The 15,836-nt window shown below is 39.1% G+C and overlaps 1 protein-coding gene across 1 annotated transcript; it reads right to left on the bottom strand.

Moving 5' to 3' along the window:
* Window positions 1–590: 590 nt before the first annotated feature.
* On the bottom strand, window positions 591–14,612 carry CEP55 (centrosomal protein 55). Its single transcript, XM_054071664.1, has 8 exons — window positions 14,189–14,612; window positions 12,215–12,499; window positions 9,056–9,121; window positions 7,531–7,672; window positions 5,126–5,442; window positions 3,693–3,764; window positions 2,929–3,054; window positions 591–2,018 (listed from the first exon to the last, which is right to left on the bottom strand). Exons 1-8 carry the CDS (start codon window positions 14,366–14,368, stop codon window positions 1,833–1,835), a joined length of 1,374 nt encoding a protein of 457 aa, XP_053927639.1. The 5' UTR covers window positions 14,369–14,612; the 3' UTR covers window positions 591–1,832.
* Window positions 14,613–15,836: the final 1,224 nt, after the last annotated feature.

The following is a 15,836-nucleotide window of genomic DNA, read 5'->3' as shown; positions in this document are numbered from 1 at the left end:
ATCTATAATACATAAAATATCAGAATTTCCTTTTGCAGAAACTATGCTAAGTATGCATCTGGGAATAGAATACCAGCTGATTAATGTGTTGTTAAAAGACAACTTAAACTTCCCAAAGTAGTTTAAATAGAGACTATAATTATTATGAGGCAATGAAAAGTTTAGTTATTACCCCAAATTTAAAAGATGTTTAGAAAGAAAGATGTGAAATTAGAGTTTCCCTCATAGCATAACCTTGAGATTCTAAAACATAATATCTGTTTTACTCATTCTTTCATTGTGTCTTTGGTCAGAGTGTTTTGCTCAATTGCAAAAAACAATTGAGCAAATTGTCAGACATGAAGATTAGCCTTAGACATGGTCAGTAAAAGCAAATAAATAGTGGCTAATGCAATAGATTCGACAAAGATATATCCAATGTAATGATGATAACTCAACATTTTCTGGATTTAATCGATAACAACATCACTTGATATTATAATGGTTATTGAAAAGAACTCAGAAAACACTCACATTTAAGAATAAAATGTAACCACCAGTGATCAGGGCGAACATTTTGGGGAAAATGTATGCAGTTTAAGTGTGATGGAGCAAGGTGTGATGGAAAAAGTTGATACTAGTCAGCAGTCAGAATCAGTACACCACCTCTTGTTATAGAGGCAAATTTATCTTAACTAATTATCTTTGTAAAATTTCCTTTAAGTTTTGTGGAAAGAACTGCTTGTTGGACTTTAACTACAGGTGCAAGTAGCAAAGTGCTAATAATAGATCCAGGTCTATAGTAGGTACTAGAGGAAAAGACCACTGCGACTGGAAATCCATAAGGGATTTTTTTGCCAGTTTCTAATTTGTTCAAGAATTGATAGCTAACTTGCTTTCTGTATTCATACCAAAATACAGTGACACTTCAAATCATTTATTAAAAAACACAGTTTTAAATCGAGACATTTGTTGTATGTAGCAGATTGAATAACTGACATTTCCCAACTTTAACCTCTAAAACACATCAATGCAAACAAGTTTACTTTAGGAAAATTCTATATCCAAACTTTAAAAATGGTCTCTGGCATTGTCTGAAATGTAAACTTTTTTCTATACCAATACAGTTTCTATTTGCTAGGAAGTTTATCTTCCCAATGACATTTTTTTGAGAAGAACTTAAACCCTGGTCAGCATTTTTATATGCGCTCGGAGTCACCCTTGACTGTGGTTCATGAAAACAAATTACTTATGACTGATGTTCCCAATATGAATCTTAAGCAGCAAAGACCTCTTAACATGACCTTCCTGAGTTTTAATGTATCAAGATGGTGATACATTATACATGTATGTGGCACATATGGGTATATTATACACTATACATACAAACATCCCATGTAGATATAAATATATATATATATAGTGCACCTACTTAGGGTCAAAACTCCTATGCAGCTGTTACTGTCAGTTATGGTACAAGCACAATCATCAAGATTCACCAGCCAAGAACTGGAAAGTTCAAACATTAAAGTTTGACACACAATAGGTGTGCTTTTACTGTTCTCATTTTTAAGACTGGAAAAAAAAAAGCCAGTAGTTTACTATTTTAAGATAGTCCTAATTTAAAAAATATTTCCATTTGCAAACAAAAATGCAGTTGCTGTTTTCTGCAAGAACATAAAGTTAAATATTTGAGGTCAAATAAATTATTGTAATGTTTTTGTGGAGCTGAATAGTAAAACTAGTAGTCCTTTATACAACCTTAAGAATAAAGTTTTAAAAATATCTTTTGTCTTCATAGAAAAGCATATTGGCAGTGTGTATAAATCAAATATAGTCAGTCCATTTGGAGCTCAAGCTGTACAAAAATCGATATGTGCTAGCAATTCTCTGTGCTGACTTGTCGGATACTGCACTTTACATTTGGGACACTCAAGAAAACTTTCGTCAAGAAGGCCTGTATGTTTCAGGGAAGGACTTTTGTCATGGGTGGTCAGCTTCTCTTCTTGTGGTTCCACACGTCCATATTCCTGGAGTTTCTGGAAAAGGAGAAGCTTTAGTGTAAGTCTGCAACTTGTTAGCAGCTTTTATGTTTTATTTCTTTGTAAAACAGAGGAGGCATCAGATCTGATCTAACAAAGGGCACGGGTATTTGATTTCCATTTTGAACTCCATTTAAGTAACTCGACTCCAGAAATGCAGTTTTGACAGTCCTCTTCAGCTATCAGCTGATCTTACAAGATCCTTATTGTAGAGTTCCAGAAGCACCAACAGTCAAAATGCATTTCTGCTCAAGACCTGGCCAACCCAGGACATGACAGAGCAGAACAGATCAACAGCTTGCTTAATACTTAACCCCTCTCTACAAATTTCTCCATTAAGTCTAGGGCTCAAATCTAGAAGGCTTTCTTTGGGCTTACATAATAGGCAGCAAACAGACCAAGGCCCTCACAATATAACAAATTTCCTTTCTCATTGTAGTCAGGAGCTTGTTGTTTTGGAAATGAAAAGCCCAGGCTTTAATGATCGACCCGTCCTGTATGAGATGAAGGTGAGGGAAGAATTCAACATCTGTGTTTAAGGATTATGTCTTGTTCACTAGCAGCAAGTCTGCATGGAAGCATACTGCAGCTTTGTCACTGTGCAACACGCAAAACCAGATCATAATACAAAATACAGCTAAGTTCCCTGCCCAGGCACCTGAGTATCCTGGATCTCCTTTTGCAGTACCAGTTCTCCCTGTATGCTGGGGAGAAAAATGACGCTAGCTAGCTGACATGGGGATCTGTACCTTGGGGCCACGTACCAAAAGAATGTAGGCGCCTACAGTGAATATCTGATGGCATTAACAGAAGACTCACTACGTTTTGAAATAAGATCCCAAAGTGAAAATACGTACACTTATATGAAATCCCTGACTAAATTCACTGCAAGTTATTCAGTACATACCAGAGGTTCCAGGCGAGTTATTTGCTCCCTGGCCTTCCGCAGCTCCTTAAGGACTTTGTTTAACTGATACTGCAAGTTCTGGCGATCGAGCTTTTCATTCTCAAAGTCGGTGGTGCATATCTGGATCTGGCCACCCCCAAAGTGAAAATGAAAGAATTAAAGTCAGAATTATTAAGAATTGGGTGTAGAGAAGGCGGGGTGGGGGGGAGAGACAGACAGAGAGAGAGAGAGAGAGAGAGAGAGAGACAGAGACAGACAGAGAGAGAGAGAGAGACAGAGACAGACAGAGAGAGAGAGGCATTTTCCCTTTATATGTTTAAAGTAAGTTTTACTCTGTTATTATATCATAAAATGAGATAAAAATCACCCAAACACCTGTGCTTTCACTACAGAGAAATACCTACATTATTAGAGGTAGATTATTACCCTCCATTATTTTGGTTGGAGGGTATTTCAAGCTATCTTGAGTTGACCTGTTTTAGGATGTTGCCCATACCTAATCTGAGTCTGTACAGTTGGAACAAGTGATTGTAGAGAATATCAGGGCTGATCACGCCCTCCTATATGTAAAAGGTTACAGATTTTCCTCTTGACACATTCGTCAAGATTTTTAGAAGCATCAAGAGATTATTCGCAATTGAATATTCACATCTAATTATTACTTTATTTAATATACTACTCATTCTTAATCTGAAAAGTTAGTCTAGAAAGCTTTTGTGCATAATACAGATTAAGTATCAGCATCTAAGCATATAATTCGGTACCTGCTGTTCCAGCAAAGCTATCCTAGTGTGTTCCTCCTGCTGTTTAAGCAATGATTTATGAAGAAGTTGCACCTACAAGGCAGAAAAAACATTTGTAATAGAAAACTTCCATATACAACAGTTAATAAGCTTAGTAAATAATGACTCTAAGAAGCAAACTTTTCTATTCCAACACCAAGAGAAAAACATATACCTGTTATGCAACAGCCAAACCTAATTCAAATATCACCACTTCTCCAGGGAAAACCCCAGGGAAATACTATCATTGCATTGCGCAGAAGGAATGCAGGTTGTCACGTCATAGCTCAAAAAAAATCAAACTGAACTTTCCCAGGTGATTGTTAGGCTGCAGAAAAACTTCAGTTCTACCTCACTTTATTATTGGCTACAAACTTCTCCAAATAGCAAGTCTATCTCGTTTGGATGCCCTGAGGACAGTCCTTCAAGCAGGACTATCTAGTTTCTCTTCAGTAGAAATGTTGTCTTGATTTCACGTCAAGAAGAAAAAAACAGATTTTTTGTTGTTGTTGATAGTGTCACCGCACTGATAGAAATATTCCAAGACACTACTGTAACTCTCCATGTAAGAGAAGTGGCAAAGTCCTCATGAGTATTACAAACAAAAAGAGGTAAGCACTGAATACTTTTAATACAAACATATAGCACATACGTGTCTTCCGGCACCTTTGATCAGGCAGACTGGCTAAAGCAATTGGAAAAAAACCAAAAGGTTTTGGGCTCAAAAAAAGGAGAAAGGAGAAATGAAGAACTTCACATATGAACAGAATTATTTCAACAAAGTCATTATGGTACTCTTTGGGAGATAGGAAAGCCCTGTGAACAATTAGAATCTAATGCAAAAGCAATAGAACAGATCTAGCAACAGTCTGTCCGACAAGCACTTCTCAGTTCTGTAATTTTCTATAAGCCTCTTCTCAGTGGTTTCTACCACAGCTGTCTTCAAGAGAGTGACAGCTTAAGGTCTATCCCTTCCCTTGCTAATTTGACCACTGTTTTTAGTACTCAGGTGCTTCTGCATCATTCTTTTCCATGGCATCAGATAGGGAACAATATACAGGAACTTGTCTGAATGGAAAAACAAACAAAAACATCCAGCTGCATCACCACAATGGTTGGCTGGAGGCACTGTCCAGGGACACAGCTGCTTAGACAGTAAGTATGAAACTGCAAGCCCATGTCTGTATTTGTAGCAGCCAGGTGACAGCAAATATCACTAGTATTCCATCTCAGGACCATATGATAAAACAGCCTTCACAGAAATTCGAAGAACTCAGTTTAACCTCAAGGACGTGAGTCTAGATATACATAAAGAATAGTTACCAGAGCAAGTGAGTGATGGCCCACTGCGATTAAGTGTGACTCATCAGCTCTTTTCTGCTACTGATCTTAAACCTCCAAATGCATCCACTTACCTGACATAAAAGAGCTTCAGACTTTTTCTTTTCCTCTCTGAGCTGTTCTTTAATGCTTTCATTTTCTTGTTTTAGTCTCTGCACTTTCTCTTCTTTCATTTTATTTTCAATTTCTAGAGTCTTCATTTCATCAACGTGTTGCGGCTGCAATAAGCCATTTAAACTTGACATTTCTAGTTGTGTTTCTTCATGCTTCTTTTGCAGTTCCTTAAGTTCAGATCTCAGCTGGGTTACAGTGTGTCTTTCAGTCTCAAGATCATTCTTAGCAGTTAGTAACAGCGGGTCATAATATTTTTGCTTTTCCTCTTGTAGACAACCTTAATGAGTCAGAATAATTGAGATAGTGATGTAGAGGGAAAAAAAACATTTAAAAATCAGAACGCTAAATCCTTGACAGCATTTTAAGGCATAATGACAGAAATTGGCATTCTAAGCTATTACACAGCTCAGATTGTCACCAAGCTTTCAAGTACTTCTAATGCAGTAAAGTCTCCTTCCAATGTAGTTACTGGAACACTGCAATTGGGTTGCATATATTAATCTGTGCTACAGACACTGCCTTCACTAAACCTTATAGCAATATTATATCCTTTACTACCTGAGCTCCATGACCTACACACGGTTCTTATATGGCCTTATGCATTATACTGACACATGGGAATCAAGGCCCAAAGAAAATAACATTTCCAGATTTAGGCTGGTTCTGGCATTAGTCTGGCATTACATTCCCAGAGATACCCTGAGGATCCAGTGGGCTCTACTTCACTATTGTTGACCAAAGTAAGTCTATCCACTGTCTTTTGCAGAGTATCTTCTTCAAATCCTATGCCATCATTTCCTTGTAAGTTGCAAACAACAGGGACTAGAATAGCTTTCTTTGATACAAAATTTCTGCTTCTTGGATAGTGACTGCAACTTAAAACAGTTTGAAAGATTTCTGCTTGCTGATACAAGAAAAATTTAGCAAATAGGAAGAAAAAGGGAGGCAGGCTGTAGAAATTCAGTAGTAACACAAAATATACCTAAAAGTAGAACAAGGAATGCAGAATTTCACAGGCTTTGCTGGGTTTTGACACTGTAAATTTCTTGACTTTGACATTTTTTCTACTAAAGGCTTTCCCTCATTCTTCAAAGTGTAATTTACTAGGGAAACTTTCTTGATTGACTGTTCTCCCTCCCCTTAATGATAAGCTAACCTTACCTTCTTGTTAGCAACTCTCCGTTATAGGGTGGTGAGATCTTCAGATAGATACCATGTATTTCCTTGGAAAAATACTATTTCTTGGAAAAAATACTTTCATCTTGTATTAAAATCCAGTTCAGTAAAAAAAAAATACTCAGTTGTATTGAGATTCTTAGAAACCTGGATTTCTGTTACTGTCTAGCTGTTCAAAGAGGGGAACTTTCATGTACCCATACTCCTAGTCTCCTGGCTGCTCGAACAACAAATTGTTGACTGCAATGACTCCGAGTTATATTTCCCGATGAGCTACTTCAGCCTGTCTCCCTCTAAAATACTGTTCATAGATTTCTAAAGAGCACCAAAACAAGACAATGGTATTTTACTGTTTTCCATAAAGATTCAAGCAGTAAACAAACCAAGCTGCTGCACATCAATTACTATGTGGTTAGTATCTATGGGCATCCTCTTACTCCTGATGATATTAGTTCTATTTAGTGAATTTACCTCGTGGAGCAGTTGCAGTATATATAAAATTAATAATTCTATAATAAGAAAAGCAATCCAACTCCTTCTGATTCTTCTGTTCAATGTGATTTTAATTTTATTCCACACGCTGTTCAAGCGCAATTCAAGTGAATCTGAATGCACGGTAATGAATGGGTGCTTATTATTCAGGAACTACATAACATGGAAATGAGCTGAAGGTGGCCAGATCCATATTGTGAAATACTGTTTTGGACAGCAGCCAAAACCTACCACAGGAGTTAATGCCCTATAAGAAGGTGAGTAAAGAACATGGCAGTCTTGAGTAATTTTTATATTATTTATTTTGAAAAACAAAACATCTAAAGAGACCTGATCCACACCTAGCTAATAAATCCTTAGTGCTTCCATTATGTACATTGAAAGTGTACTTTGAAGGATGGGAGACGCAAGTACATTTGCCTCAACACTTTCTGCAAACAGAGAGGTTGCTAATAGAGTGTCAAGGCTGTTAAAAACCACCTCTCAAGTAGATAAGAACACGAAATACTGTCTATCAAGTAACGTAGCTAGATAACAGGAAGCAAAGAAATTTTATTTAACCAAGTTTTACAGTTAAGAAACCAAAATGTTAGGAAAAAGGTCTTGATTTTGTTTAACCGTGCTATAATTTGTTTTCAGAAAACTTATTCTATAGATAATTGTTTGGGTCACTTGTGGTGAAAAATAAAGTCAATACCTTGTGAACTGAATTCTTTAGATTCTTGTTGGCTAACTATTTGTGACTTCTGCTCAAGTTCAAAGATCCTTCCAAGAAGTCCCCTGACATATGCTTCACGTTGCTGGTCATACAATAGCCACTGCTGGTTTTTCTCAAGAGCCTTCATGAAAAGGAACAAAGCACAACAAAAAAGCCTCTCATAATTTATCAGATTTTTAAAGTACTGTCTTAAAAATGTTGAAAACTATATTATACAGTTTAAAAAGAAGCTAGTTAATTCTGCTGCAAATTGTAGTAGTCTCCTCTGTACAATAAATAAAATCCATTTGAGTTTGGAAAGGTAAATCAAGTTGTTGACCATGAGTTAAAATTGCAGCAATATTAAGGCTTATTTCTTCGAATGGGAAAATTATTTGAAAACAAAAGATTTCCATGAGTCATGCCCTGATTATGAAGAACTAACCTTTCAATCTCAAATATAAAATAACAGATCTTTAAAACAGAATAAACTGAACCTGTATCATTGCACTTAAAGTCTGTAAGAACAAGGACACTGTCCTGGTTTTGGCTGGGATAGAGTGAATTTTCTTGCAAGTAGCCGTTGTAATGCTGCGTTTTGGATTTAGTATGACAATAACGTTGTTAACACCCTGATGTTTTAGTGTAGCTGAGTAGTACTTGCACAGAGTCAAGGACTTCTCAGCTGCTCGTGCCCTGACAGTGAGAAGGCTGGAGATGCCAAGAAACTGGGAGGGGACACAGCCAGGAGAGCTGACCCAAACTGGCCAGAGGGATACTCCATATCATATGATATCATGTTCAGTGTACAAACTGAGGGTTGGCCAGGGAGGGCAATAGCTGCTTAGGGACTGCGTATCAGTCATGGAGTTGTGAGCAACTGTATTTTACAACACTAGTTTTGTATATTCTATTGTTCTTGCTATTATTCTCTCCTATTTTAGCTGTCCTATTAAACTGGCTTTATGTCAACCCATAAGTTTCACTTTTTTTCTTTCTTCCTCTCATTCTCCTCCCCATCCCACTGCGGGTAAGGTGAGCGAGGGGCTGTGTAGTGCTTAGTTGCTGGCTGAGGTTAAACCATGACAGACATAAATTTTTACATCTGATTGGATCATAGAATTATTCAGGTTGGAAGGGAGTTCAGGAGGTTTCTAATCCAACCTCATGGTATCCCTGGCAGCACCAGCTCTGAGGTCCGATCAGGTTACTTGGGACTCCTGTTTTGCCAGCAAAACCTTTGTTCCAGCATTCCAAGTGAAGTTTTTCAATTATGATGGAAACATTGTCTTATTTTTCAATTTTATGTTTTTAATTTAAATTATTGTCACAAAATAATTTTAGAGATTGTGTTTTTATATTATATTATTATAATATAATATATATTATAATTATTTATTATATTATATTATAGAGGGAAACATACTCTGAGGTCTCATACTACCCCAAACTGGTGATATATGTGTACCATATTTGTATGCATCTTGATACAGATTGTACTTGCAATATTGTACATGAAACTTACATCTTTCAGTTGGTTTTCAACTTCATAAAGATTAGCTGGTGATCCAGTGCTGTTTGTTACAGCTTCCTGCAAAGAATAATCTGTTAGCATTCTTTAAAATAGAAAGGTGAAACAGTAAATCCAGTCCTCTGTAACTGCTAATCTTACATAAATAGCATAAGAATACTTTAAAAATGAAAAACAGATGCATGCACATGCCTTTCGTGCTTAAAGACCTTTATAGTCTTTTTTTTTTCTTAAGAAAATAAAAGGATCCAAGTCAAGCAGAAAACCATTTCATAGATTTAAAATAAAGTCTCTTGGAAGATAAAGAAAAAAAAGTTTCACATTTAATTTGCTCTATAACTCTACAACTCATAGTTATGTTAAAACATTTCCTAAGAAGAATATCATATGTCTTCTGCTGAACCGCTGTCTTGGAACTTCTGAAGCGTACAGGACAGTGTCTGAAAAATTAAGATATTTAGGGTATTATTTAAATACATACAAAAAGCTAAGTGTTTCGGGGTTTTTTCATTATCATGTTTGACAATAAGGTAGACCTGTGGGAGAAAGCTAGAGATCTTGACTATATCATTGGGATAATAGAAGGATTATAAATATCTGGGTTCGCTGTTTTTGGCTGGGACAGAGTTAATTTTCTTCATAGTAACTAGTATGGGGCTGTGTTGTGGATTTCTGCTGAAAACAGTGTTGATAACACAGGGATGTTTTAGTTATTGCTGAGCACTTCCTACAGAGTCAAGGCCCTTTCTGCTTCACACCCTGCCCCACCAGCAAGTCAACTGGGGATGCGTGAGAAGTTGGGATAGGGCATGGCCAGTACAGCTGACCCCAACTGACCACAGGGATATTCCACACCATATGACATCATATAGGCTCAGCATATAAAGTTGGGGGGAAAGAAGGGGAAGACGTTGAGAATTATGGCATTTGTCTTCGTAAATAACAGTAACCCAAGATGGAGCACTGCTCTTCTGGGGATGGGCTGAACATCTGCCTGCCCATTGGAAGGAGTAAATGAATTCTTTGTTTTGCTTTGCCTGCATGTGCAGCTTTTGCTTTACCTATTAAAACATGGGTTTTTCTCAACCCATGAGCTTTCTCATTTTCACTCTTCTGATTCTCTCAAGAACCCCACCGAGGGGGAGTGAGCAAGCAGCAGCACAGTACTCACTTGCTGGCTGGAGTTAAACCATGATGCTAGAAAAGCATGCAAACCTGTCTGGAACCATAAGGATGTACTGACTGTTTTTCTGAGATCTGATCCACAGCAGAGTGCTTAAAGCATGAGTTGCAGAGCTCTTTAGAACCATCTAATAGTAAAAAGCAGTTAAAAGGTTCTACTTCTTTCATAATCCGACATATTTATTCAGTGCATGATAGAAAGCTTTTTTAAATTATGTAAATATAAGTCAGAGGGAACTTTAAAGGAAATAAAAATGCAGATTACTACCCAAATCCAAGCTACATTTTCCTAAGTTTTCCTGTGTTTTTTGGAACACAATTTAGAACAAGCCTTAAAGCTGAATAACTACAGGATAACTTTTGAATGCAATTATTAAATTCAGCACTTCCTAATAAAAATACGATTTAGAGACACTACAACTGCCTGGACTCCTATTTCTATATGTATTAGAACTCTGTCTCAGGGAAAACTTTCTCAACATCATGGCACACAACTATCATTTCCATTTTAGAGTATACCTGCTGCTCATATGCCACCTAGCACCTTCAAGCAGCATTGCGTGAATTGCTTCCAAGTTTTCCATGACATCCAGTCAAAATATCAGTCCTCTGTCGATAAATCAGCAAAAAAAAAAAAAAAAAAAAAAAAGAAAATTCTGGTTTTAAGCTAAAAGATATTTTGGTAGTTCATTTACAAAAATATAATGGAAATCTGTTCCATGAACGTACATTTTCAATTCTCTAACAAAGTTCAAATTCTTGAAATCAAAAATAAACACACTTCGTTTAAAGTGGCATTTCCCAGGATACCTCATTGTTAGAAGTGCTGCATTTATCTATTATAATTGAAAATTAGTAGAGTAAGCTATTTTGCTATGTTTTTGGCTAAAGTTGTATTTCTAGAAATTACACAACTTCCCTATGGAGCATGGGCAACCAGCACCATCTGCAGGTTAAAAGCTGGAAAAGACTCACATGCACCTCCTTTTAGGCACCACCTTCACCATGTTCCTCACTGAGATACTACTGCATTTTCCATGGAACATTAGAACAGGCTGGGGTGGAAAAACAATTCTAGAAATCTAAATGCACTTGTAAAAGCTGCCAAGTACCTGGCACCATATCTATTAACAGTTTTAACTGAAAGAAGCCAGTCATCGTTTCTGTCCTATCTTCTGTCACACTGAAGTATTTACCATGTGTGATGCCATGTGAAGTACAGGCAACAAGTTTTAACAACCAAGGAACAAACGAGGATTCATACAAACAACAAGGAGAAAGATATTGTCAACAAATCATACAACAGTTTAGGTTGAAGGGACTTCTAAAGGCCATCTAGTCCAACCCCTCTGCAATGAGCAGAGACATCTTCAAATGGATCAGGTTGCTCAGCTGAAAGTTTGCTTTCCTAATATTCAGGGTCCTGACTTTAGTCTTTGCCTGACCCATATCCCTCTGGACTGCAAACTCCACCCATGCGTGATCACTGCAGCCCAGGCTGCCTCCAGTCTTGACACCACTGACTTGCTCATGACTGAAACTGAGTAAGGGAAGAGCTTAGCTGGTCATTCTTAATGCCCCATGTCTCTTACTGATACCTTCTCAGTCTGTTTAACCACTGGGCAGGCAAACCCAAGAAGGGAATAATATTTGTTTAAGCAACAGTGGCTCATGACATGTCGTACCAGCATTCATACCACCTGCGTGTGAGCTTGAAAAAGGGAACTTGCTGTACAGCATTAGAGAACTCCCTCCCCAGCTGCACTGCCTGAAGTTTTGCTCCCTGACTCTTCTCATTTACCATTCAATGTGGATAGCATCTCCCTTCATACAAGAATATTTCAGCATGCAATGCAACTTCTAAGATGATTAAAAATCTGTCCTATTTTATAACATATATTGGTGCTTAGTGTGCACAAATTCCAAGTCTAGACTTGAAATTTGCAAATACAATGTTTCTTCAGTGCTTACCTGGGATGCCTGAGAAGTACCGGCTCTGCTTTCGAGCACAGAACATTTTGCAGTAACGGTGGATAAACTACATTTTAACCTGTTAATTTCTTCTGATAGAGAATGAAGTAACTGTTCTCTCTTTTCTGCTTCCTTCGTTTTTTCCTCTAATTGACTTCGTAATGAGGAGACTTCACTATTCTTTGTTTTGGATCTAAGCTTGTCTTTCAGGTTTTGGATTTCCTTGTCCTTCTCTCCAAGGAGATGGCTGTGTTTTACTTTTTCTTTTTCAAGGGAAAGTATTTTCTAAATGAGACAGAATAAAAAAAAAGTTAAAAAAAATCAGTAAGTGCCAGTCAATGCAACAAATGCATTAGCAAGTTTACTTTCTCTGAAAGGCCCTTTCTTAGCCTTCAATTCACTATTACTTTTTACTCAAAAAAGACAATACTATAATGATCATCTGAAATATTTCAAGTGATAGTAAAAACAGTGTGAAATATATGAAACAAGGCAGAAATGCAAAGAAGTGCATTTCACAGACTTGGTAGGTAATCAGTTTTGCATATGAATACAGATCACTATAATAGATGAACTAAAACACAAGCAATACAAGAACTCTTGAACACTTCCAGTGAAGAGGTTGGCAATACGTTTCTTAGTGTTGGTTAGCATATTTAGTAGCTTTTGAGAAGCAGCAGAGCCTCCTTACAAAATAAACGACAATAAGAAAAGTTACAAAAGCGTTACAACAAAGCATTCAGGAGAAGGATCCTGCTCTCCAAATTATCTCGCCTTTCAGTTTCAAAATGTGCTTTAGTATATATTTTCAACAGGTACTCTCTTTTCAGTAGGCCTCCAGCACAGGTAATTATTACATAGCATTTGCGAAACCTTGGGGCTCTACATAAACTTTTGTTCAGATATTGTTTCATTTTCCGTGAGAAAGGTTGTGGTTTAAATCCTACTTGTCTATATCAAATGATTAGTAGGTGACAGAGAAACTGAAAGAAACTGAATTTTAGAAAGCCTTATTTAGGGAGTCATTGAAGAACACACAGTGCTCACTAGAATTAAAATACTGACACCAGGTAGCAGCTAGTGTATCCAAACATGCTTGTGATTTCCAACATGTAAACTAGGAACCCAACATTAAGTTATCAACACTGAGCAAGCAGCAAACTCCACCAGACACCACAAATACGCGAAGGAACTCAGCAATAGTACAAAAGCTGTCCAGCCAAACCTGGTACTTGGGTTAGCGCTTCTCAACTGACATTGTAGCACAGACACATGAAAAGCCTTATTATCAAAGGAAGTATCCTAGAAATATTAGTGTGGCTTGTCTCCATCAGTTGTATCCTTTGAAAGAATCCATTTAAAGTTTCCCAGTCCTTCTGGGAAGCCTAACAGTATGTGACTTGGTCGCATACTAAGTCTTGAACTTCTTTCTCTGCAAGCACAGGTTTCCTTGAATAGACTATAACGCATGGAAATTGCAGCGTCTTAATTTCTGCTTTGTGTTTGTAATGGAAAAATAATCTGGTAAACAGATTACAGTTTTATTTGCCTATAGCCAATTGGGAGCTTGAGAATATAGTTCAAGGTAATACTCAGCACTGTTTGGCATGTTCTGAGGGAACTGCTTGCAAGCACAACGTTCTCTGCAGAAAGTGCTCAAAATAATTCTCTGGGATCAACTGTTCCGAACAGCTGGTCACGTGAGGACAGGTCTTAATGGACTAATTGGCACCTCTGGCCTCAAGACTTTGTATTGAGCAACATTGTCGGATGATTGTAGTTTTATTAGTTCAGTCATCACTTAAAAATACTTAAGAACAAAAATGCCAAACTAGAACGGCAGTTACATGGCGGTAAGATAGGTTTTAGGAGAAAAGCCTAGCATCCTGCTCACACCGCCGGACACGCCCAACTGGCGCTGCCCGGGCACCACTTGGCCACCCCAGAGATGGGCTTCAGCGCCGCCGCCCTCACCTCTCGGAGCCCGCTCCGCTCCACATCAGCTCCGCTCTTCCACTTCACAGCTTTCTCCGTGGGCTTTCTCAGCGCCACGTCCTCCTGCTCTTGCTTCTCGAGATCACCCTCGGCTCTGGCGCCACCCGACTTTAAGCCCCACTTCCCAATAATTATCTCTTTGGCGGTCTTGGCATTCATCTTCAAGCAACTCTCAAACTTCAGCGGTACGAGCGGCGACCGCTTATCACCAGGCAGGAGGCGGCTTCCGACTCCGCTACAGCGAGGCTCGGGCAGTCTCGGAGCCGGGGCTCCAGGGGCGGAGGGGCCGGGGGGCCCAAGTCTCGGCAGGGAATGGGGAAACCCTGCCCGGCAGCAGCGGCTCCGGCTGCACTTCCGGGAGTTTGAATCCCGCGGCTCTGTATCGTCATTTCCGCCCGAGCCGCCTCGCAGCTGAAGCGAGAGCTACGGCGTCTCCGAGTGGTCATAAAAGCCCGTGGAGGACGCTGGCTCGAGGAGGGCGGGGCGAGCCCGTGTGGGCGGGGCTAGGACACGAGGGGCCAGGCTCTGAGTGGCTCTTCTGAGAAGAGGCTCCCCATTGGCTGACGTGAGACCACGTGATCGGCCTGGTCCATAAAACGGACCCTCTCGTCTCCGCTCCTGGTGCCGGGGGGCACGTGCTTGGGGACAGTGTGTGCTCTGGTGCCGGGACCGTGCTTGGCGAGGCTGTACCTCATTTTTCTTCTGAGGGAATTTCCATTTCGCGGTCGAAGGGCTGTTGAGGAGGAGGGGCGTTGGCATGTGAGCCCTCACACAGCTTCCCCTGCCCAGTGCGGGGTTTTGGTTCCTTCACTGCTCGGGCAGGACGGCACCGGCTCCATCTGCCTGGGACTGAGAGCCTGGCCTGGGGCTCTGGCCCTGCACCGCCTGAGCCCTCTGAGACTGGGATGAGTAAGAGCGGAAGAATCCTCTGTGATGCTTCAGCCAAGTCTTCTGGGTCCACTCAGTGCTGCATCTTGGTTTTCCTTCCAGCACGTGTTGGTTTTAGATTGCTTTTCCTTCCCCTGAAATCCTTTTTTTCAGCTACCCGAAATCTAATAATTTTAGAAAGGAAGCAAGGCCCATCTTGCCTTCAAAAGTATAACCTAGGATAGTTCTCCTGCGGCCATATAAAAACTAGGGTGGACCCCGTCCACATATGACTCATTTTGCTCTACCTTGCTGGCTTCCCCTTTCATCTGTACTTAAAAACGTATTTGGCAGTGGCACTGCGTGCTACTTGTTCTTTTACATCTGGTCTGCAGCTGAGAAAAACTGCTGTAAAGCTGGACAGGGGGAAGCTTAGAGCAAATAATTCCTTTTACTTGCCATGTTTTACCTAGGTTTATATTACTGGTCTACTGCATGTGTTTATGGTGAGACAAAACTGTTTATTTAACACTTTACATAATAACAAAGGGTCTTGTCATATTTTTGCATGTATTTCCTTATTTCTTCTTTATTTTTACTTATGCACGTGTATTTAGTAAATTCAATTAAATGTGTAATCTGTAATATTTATTCTGTGTGAAACGTTGTTCCAAAGCACAACTGGAGGGGGAGCACTTAAACTATTTTTGAAGACTGTAGGTATTTGGTGATTATACACTGACACGGCAGTGAGCTAAAA

This window comes from Cuculus canorus, chromosome 7, assembly GCF_017976375.1.
Source record: "Cuculus canorus isolate bCucCan1 chromosome 7, bCucCan1.pri, whole genome shotgun sequence".
In the NCBI taxonomy this organism is placed as follows: domain Eukaryota; kingdom Metazoa; phylum Chordata; class Aves; order Cuculiformes; family Cuculidae; genus Cuculus; species Cuculus canorus.
Note: the sequence above shows the minus strand (reverse complement) of the source record. Positions and strands in the feature narration are given on the sequence as shown.